The sequence below is a fragment of the Odontesthes bonariensis genome, chromosome 19, assembly GCF_027942865.1.
Source record: "Odontesthes bonariensis isolate fOdoBon6 chromosome 19, fOdoBon6.hap1, whole genome shotgun sequence".
NCBI classification, from domain to species: domain Eukaryota; kingdom Metazoa; phylum Chordata; class Actinopteri; order Atheriniformes; family Atherinopsidae; genus Odontesthes; species Odontesthes bonariensis.
The window spans coordinates 5,282,869-5,290,474 of NC_134524.1; the positions used below are offsets into that span (position 1 = coordinate 5,282,869).

The 7,606-nt window shown below is 42.1% G+C and overlaps 1 protein-coding gene across 1 annotated transcript; it reads right to left on the bottom strand.

The window, feature by feature from the left end:
• Positions 1-263: 263 nt before the first annotated feature.
• Positions 264-6,433, bottom strand: LOC142369129 (uncharacterized). Its single transcript, XM_075451390.1, has 10 exons — positions 6,388-6,433; positions 6,138-6,278; positions 5,116-5,254; positions 4,053-4,230; positions 3,651-3,792; positions 2,424-2,570; positions 2,237-2,289; positions 2,058-2,138; positions 723-785; positions 264-414 (listed from the first exon to the last, which is right to left on the bottom strand). The coding sequence occupies exons 1-10, from the start codon at positions 6,426-6,428 to the stop codon at positions 401-403; spliced, it is 999 nt and encodes a 332-aa protein (XP_075307505.1). The 5' UTR covers positions 6,429-6,433; the 3' UTR covers positions 264-400.
• Positions 6,434-7,606: the final 1,173 nt, after the last annotated feature.

The following is a 7,606-nucleotide window of genomic DNA, read 5'->3' on the forward strand; positions in this document are numbered from 1 at the left end:
TGGGTAAACGCTCTGCATACTGTCTGATCGAATGAGTATGCAGTTTGCAAGTATGTAGTAGGCGGTTTCGAACACAGCCCATGACAACTACAATTATCAACATGCAAAGAAGCAATAACTTGAAGAAGGCACTATTTACCAGATAAATAAATCAAATATATCTCAACTCCTGAAAGCTCATGAGTTCTAGCATTTTGCGCCAGCTCCCCTCCACAGAGACTCCGATCACAGCAAACATAAAGAAGGTTTATTGAACATGATGAAATCTGTACAATAAAATGTACGAAACTGTTTTGTGATGTAAATCTGAGCAAATAAAATGAATGTACTCGGTTCTCCTCCTTTGCTGCCAACTCTTGACAGACAGGTTTTTCCCCAGCTTTGCCTTCGCTGCCGGCCATCATGCTAGAGTCTCTGAAATTAAAAAGAGAAAGATTAGCAAAGGCCAGAGGTTGCACAACCGATCAGATACAAAGCCTTGTAACTTACTCTATCTATCCTACGTTTCCTCAAGACCCAAACAGCTGCTGCAGCAATCACTGCAACGACTCCAACTCCAAATAAAACACCAATTACTTTGCCAGCTCCACTGCTTTTATCCCCTGAGAGTGTGTAAGGACAAAGAAGCATCAAGTATAGCGGAAAAGTTTGTTTTTTGATTTGAGTGCAAAGATAAAAAGATAAATATGGTTAAAAAATAAAGATAAAAAAGATCAATATACCTGTTACAGAGGCCTCATCCAGGGTTCTGGTCTTGTCACCATCTTTTCTCTGGTTTACAGATGCTGTTAAATAGCAGAAAATTCAAATCCACACATTAGATTTCATAGCGAATCATCCTACACTGCTCAGCCAGAAGCTTATTTATTGGATCCGGTTCTGACTGGGAGCCCTGATTGGTCTGCAGCTACACTGCCACATATGAAATAAACTGCAACGTATTGTGTGTTCTGACACATATTTGAACTTTTCTTTTTCTTAGCAAATAGAGCTACAGCCCATTGTTCATGTCTTATCTTGGATGAGTGAACGTGGTTTGCTTTTCCTTCCAGCTACAGTCGAGAAAAAGTTTGGATTTGTTTCACTCTTCAAGCACCAGTACGATTCTGGCCTCTGCAGGGAGACTGTAGCTAAAAGTTGAGGCTGTTCCAACACTAAAAGGACACAAATCTGAACCTCAAGCAGTTTGTGAAACAGTTTCAAATGTCTGTGTTGGGTTGGCATGAGATGTATGAATGGATTTTAGTAGAAACATCATGAATGAAAGGGCAGCTTAGCTTCAGCAGGTACTGAACATATTTACCAGCCAGAGACATCCTGCTGCTCACTTTGATGTTTGGGATCCGATTCTGACTCCAGCATCTACGGCTGCATTTCATGTGTTGTCACGCTTGAAAACAGTGTTTTCTCGTGCTGTTGGTTTATATTAGTCTACAATTAGTGGGCGTTCACGTGTCAGCGTCACCACTAGGGCTGAGCAATTTTATCGATACTGCGATATATATCGATATTTTGTTTCCCGATAAAGTATCGAGTTTTAAATTTTTATTTTATTTATTTATTTATTTTAAAGCAAACTTTATTGAATCGTCAGCCGTTCCAATTAGTAAAAACACAGAACATTAATATAATACAATACAATACCAGGGGGTCACTTTCTACAAAACAGTGATAAATTAGTTGATAAAAATGTTGTATAAAGTCCACAGCTCTCACGTTTGTTTCCGTTTGTCCTTCCGCTTCAAAGGACGGACACCAGTCCAATCAATCGAATCGCATCGAATCGAATCGCATCACATCGAATAGCATCATGACATTCGTGTATCGCTACAGCCCTAGTCACCACCCTCCCACCACGCTGAGCAAACCTCCAGGAATTCGACGAATCAGAGGACACATTAGCCAGATCCTGTGTTCCATCATTCAGATCTAATCCCAAACTATTCTGGGGTATGAAGCGTGCAAAAAGGGGCCAGAGTCTAAGAATGAAATGATTGCACCATGTCCAGAGGAATTGTTGCTCAACACAAGTTGTATGATTATCTACCATCACATACTCGATGGAAAGGTGCTCGTGGTTTCTTGGTTAGTTGTTGGCACAGAGGTTGAAGTTGATGGAGGAACTGTAGTGATTGGTCCTGAAAACATAGCAAACAAATGTGAAAACTTATAGTGAGAAAAGCAGGGAGGGAAAATATGAAAAAAAACATGCCAAAGTGAAGAAACAGCCACTCACTGGTGTCGATGGTCACAATCACACAATGTAGCTCAGAGTGGTACCTGAATGAACTGGGGAAAGTTTTTTAAAGAGAAAATCACACAAACAGAAGACATTGAACTCCATTCAGAGTAACTCTGACAGAGTAAATGCTAAGTAAAGAGTATTTATATCTTCATAGATTATTTCCAGTGATCATACTGACTTGTGCATTGACTGGACCACAAAGCACACAGGGTGGGTTTCTCCATTTTGTTCCTCTGATGGGGTCAAAGCCAGAATGAACTGTCCGTTCGATCCTTCAGGGCGGCTCTTAACACCATGAGGCCCACTAAGCACGAGCCTAGAAATCCTTTACAAAAAAAAGTTAAATAAATTCAAAAGCAAAAGATGAAAGAAACCATCTATCTGTTCAGCATGAATGATGGTCCAAGGAGGTTAGAACGGGTAACATTCTGATGTGATGGCACTTTTAATGCTACAGGATATGTATTTTTGGGGTAACATTTGCTTCACATCCATATTTTCCAGTTAAAGGTTAGCTTGGATTACATCAAAGCTCCATAGTTAGAGTTATTAAACTGGCCAGCCTGCCATCCATAATTATATGGAACAAAAAACAATCAAATGTGATAATAGTCCAACCTGAATTGCTATTTAATGCAAGACGAGATACACACCTTTTTAGAAAAGCCTTTAGCTTAAAGGGACACTATGTAATAAATTAAGTAATTTATTAGCTCAAATCAACATATTCATTCATAAATGAGTCCTCATTGGTGTAAAATTATCTCTGTCAAAAATCTCAATTATCCTCCTGAGTGAAGAATAACTTGTCTGTATCTACAGTCTGCTGTGCAGACCGAAGCGCAGACCGAGCAGCAAACACTGTAACAGGCGCGGCAGGCAGCAGCAGGCAGTGATATGAAGGGAGAGAAAATAGCGCCAAGCGATTGTGAGGTCTGACTTTTTCCTGGATCTCATTTTGTGATGCAAATGTATTACACTTTTGAACGCATATTGTTTTGGGAAGCAAAACGCTTTATTTTCTAAGCCCAGCAAACTAGCCGGACTACCTTCATCAACACCAAAACGAGGCTGGAACTCTGCTCACAGGACGCAGCAGGGGTAAGAAGATGTTCATAAATGATGTTGCTGATATGGGATGTCATACAGCTTCATGTCAAAAGAGGCGAACTATCCCTTTAATGCTCACTTGTTGGTTTTGTATTGATATTTGTCATTAACATGTCAGTAACACAGTGGAAGAATAAGTGGGGGGGGGGGGGGGTTACAGAATAATGAAAACACAAAACAAACTACTTTTATGTCAGACTGCAGCTCTCAGCACACAGACCGACATATATATTTGAGTTCTCCAAGTAGTTTAATAACAGCAGTGATGATGATTAAATCGTTTCTCTTTACTCACTGGGATTCTTTTGCCTCTGCCACAATGGTAACTTCCAGTGTCTCATTGATAAAAGCGATCAGCTGAGCCCCGTAAGCTGGGGTTGGAGGAAGAAACCTGGGCAGGTAGAGTCCCTCCGAGCAGGACGGAGCAGCAGGGTCAACTGTAACAACACAGAGATGACAGCGACCATTACACCCAAGAGCAAGATGGTTCGTAGCTGAAGAAATATATGCAGAATATTCCCGTTTTCACACAATGAGCTGACCGTTTGAGACCGTCCTTACAACTCGAGTTGCAGCTTACAGTAGATCTCACTTCATTTATCCTTTCCAAGTGATTTTCCTCCTACATTACTGAGTACTTCTGTGTCTACTTCCACCCTGAAGTTTACCAGTTTACCAACTTTAGAATAAATACTACCTATCAAAGCAAATCTGACTGGTATTTTGCTGAGAGCGTCGGTGGGACTTCTTGTTGTCTTCACGCCGTCGTCCTGAATGAGGGAAAGACTCTGGTTTGGGAAGTCCTCCATCTCTATCTGCACTGCATACGGACCTTCGGTCTCACTGCCGGTAGGGGAGAACGACAACGTGCACGACTGCCGAAGGACAAAACAACAGACACGTTATAAGTTAAAAAACCAGCCCAGAAAGTGACATAACAGGAAACCGATTAACCGATTCTTTTTGGTTGTTGTTTTTTTAGCCGCCCTTCATGACTTTCAGACTGTTTCTGCGTCCTGAGTTTCTTTGGCCTGACAATTACCACACACACACTCAGTCCTAGGGACAATTTAGAGATGCCAATGAACCAAACATGCATGTTCTTTGAACAGTGGGAGGAACCATTACGCCCAAGAGCAAGATTGTTCTTAGCTGAAGAAATATATACAGAATATTCCCGTTATCACACAATGAGCTGTCGGTTTGAGACCGTCCTTACAACTCGAGTTGCAGCTTACAGTAGATCTCACTTCATTTATTCTTTGCCAAGCGATTTTACTCATACATTAAGGAGTACTTCTGTTTCTACTTCCACTCTGAAGTTTGATAGTTCCAACTTTAGAATAAATCCCACCTATCAAAGCAAATCTAACTGGTATTTTGCTGTGGTCGCAGGGGGGCTGGAGCCTATCACCAGCCCACACTCACACTCACACTCACTCCTCGGAACAATTTAGAGGCGCCAATTAACCAAACATGCATGTTTTTTGGACAGTGGGAGGAACCATTACTTCCAAGAGCAAGATTGTTGGAGTATTGTTGGAGTTGGCGATTGGAGGACCCAGAGAGAACCCACGCATACACGGGGAGAACATGCAAACTGAACACAGAAAGGCCCCAGCTTGGAGTTGGACCTGGAACCCTCTCGCTGTGAGGCGACGGTGCTAACTACCACAGCACCGTGCAACTTTTCTTCATCGTTTCCTGTGGCATGGAGGCTTGGATCGTTGTGTAACTTTGTGACAGAAAGTGTAACTCACAGGTGAGATGGTCAGAACAGACGGCGGTGAACAAGGACTACACTCGTCTGCTGCTGTCTTTCCAAATCTGCATTTCACTCGGTCTGCGTCCGGGTCAAAGGCCAACAATCTGAAGTCTCTTTGGCAGTTTGAGGGAACTCTGGCACAGACACATCACATGCGTTATTTTGTGCTTTCACAGACTTCAAAGTAATACGTTACCACCATCGCATGAGTCTCATTGCTCAAAACATACAAAGGTATTTTGCATACTTCACTGTTTTGATGGGAGATGCACTACATTATAGTATACATACTAGAGTTTGCATACTTAAAGGGATAGTTCGCCTCTTTTGACATGAAGCTGTATGACATCCCATATCAGCAACATCATTTATGAACATCTTCTTACCCCCTGCTGCGTCCTGTGAGCAGAGTTCCAGCCTCGTTTTGGTGTTGATGAAGGTAGTCCGGCTAGTTGGCTGGGGTTTAAAAAATAAAGCGTTTTGCTTTTCAAAACAATATGCGTTCAAAAGAGTAATACATTTGCATCAAAATCGTTCTCCAGGAAAAAGTCAGACCTCACAATCTCTTGGCCCTATTTTATCTCCCTTCGTATCACTGCCGACAGCCGGGCCTGTTACGGTGTTTCCTGCTTTGAAGCAGGGGACTGCTCGGTCTGCACAGTCTACACAGCAGGCAGTGATACGAAGGGAGAGAAAATAGGGCCAAGAGATTGTGAGGTCTGACTTTTTCCTGGAGAACGATTTTGTGATGCAAATGTATTACTCTTTTGAACGCATATTGTTTTGAGAAGCAAAACGCTTTATTTTTTAAACCCCAGCCAACTAGCCGGACTACCTTCGTCAACGCAAAAACTCGGCTGGAACTCTGCTCACAGGACGCAGCAGGGGGTAAGAAGATGTTCAGAAATGATATTGCTAATATGGGATGTCATACAGCTTCATGTCAAAAGAGGCGAACTATCCCTTTAACTGTTTTGATGGGAGATGTACTACAGTATACATACTAGAGAAGCTCACCGTAGGGCGGGCAGGATGGTGGTCTGAGGCGATCTGTTGGGTTTACCCGTGTCAGACCGAGTCCTCAAGTCCACCTGAGTCACTGCTCTCCAGCTGCTGACACCATTTTGGATGTTGTCTAACCAGTTGCCACCGTCCAACCTTTCAAATTTGAATGAGAGTCATAAATCAGATGAGCAGGTGCTGTTTGTTTGCTGGTTTTACTTTTGTCAGTGCTATTTCAGCTTGTGTTTTGTGGCGTGTTGCTGACCGCAGCTGAAATGGAGCATCGGTGAAAACCTGCCGAGTCATGACTCCTTCCCTTTGACACCACTCTCCAGTCTCCTCGTCCACGTTTTCCAGCTCCACTTTCTCAGACCCGCAATCCCCACTGATGCAGTTCCATGAATCTTCATCTGTGCATGAGCGAAAGCTCAGCTTATAGCGAAACACCACCTGCAGCATTGGAGCAAAATATGTTATGAAAGGTGACCACGGCTGTGTATTTATGTGGAAACCAGCATTTAGGCTGAGAATTCAAGGCTGATCTGCTTAAGCCTCAGTCATATGTTTTTAATAGGGCTGGGCAACGATTCAAATCTTTAATCTAATTAATCACATGATTTCCCTGATTAATCGCATTTGTACGCAAAATCCGAAAATGAATCCAAAAGTAGCGTATAGCTTTTAGCATTTAGTTTTATTTTAAATGTGCTGCCATATGAATGAAAGTGCCATAACATTTGTTGTGCAAACACACTTTTAACATCAGCATCTTTCTGTAGTTTTTATGTAGAAGCCTCGCTCCACTGTCTGTTTCCTTGAATGACTTGCTGCTATCAGTTGTGTGTTTTGCCTTTAAGTGATATTTTAGCCTGGAACTACTACGCTGAGAAGACAATTCAACTTGGCAGTGTTTACAGATGACTTTGGTTCTGTCGACTCCGCCGTCTGGAAGAACTTTAAAATGAAAATGGCCGAGTAAAAGTTCCGTACCCTTCTCCATGTTTGGTGGATCTGCCGATTACTTTCTTTTCCGGTTCCACAGCAGACAGAGACAGACTTTTACAATAATAAAATAAATAATAAAACAGGGGGGGTCCGTGGCCTAGTGGGTTGAGCAGGCACCACATGTACAGAGGCTATAGTCCTCGCTGCAGCTGGCCCCGGTTCAAGTCCCGCATCGGACGGCCCTGTGCTGCGTGTTATTCCCCGTCTCTCTGCCCCCTGCTTCCTGTCTCTCTGAACGTTCCTATCCATTAAAGGCACAAAAGCCCCAAAAAAATTTTAAAAAATAAAAATTGGGGGGGGCTTTTGTGCCTTTAATGGCATGTAAATATATATATATATATATATATATATATATATATATTTTTTTTTTTTTTTTTTTTAAATAAAACCTGTGTTAATGTTGTGTTAAAAATCAAATATTTATCAGCGTTAAATAATCATGGAGTTAACTCGTTATTATCGCGTTAACTCGCCCAGGC

Excerpts from the sequence above, each read along its gene's own strand:
- LOC142369129 (XM_075451390.1), bottom strand. The coding sequence starts at position 6,428 with ATGACTCGGCAGGTTTTCACCGATGCTCCATTTCAGCTGCG. Across the intron at positions 3,793-4,052 it reads AGTCAGATTTGCTTTGATAG|TTGACCCTGCTGCTCCGTCC; the intron begins GTAGTATTTATT and ends GTGTTGTTACAG. Across the intron at positions 2,139-2,236 it reads GATTGTGACCATCGACACCA|GACCAATCACTACAGTTCCT; the intron begins GTGAGTGGCTGT and ends CTATGTTTTCAG.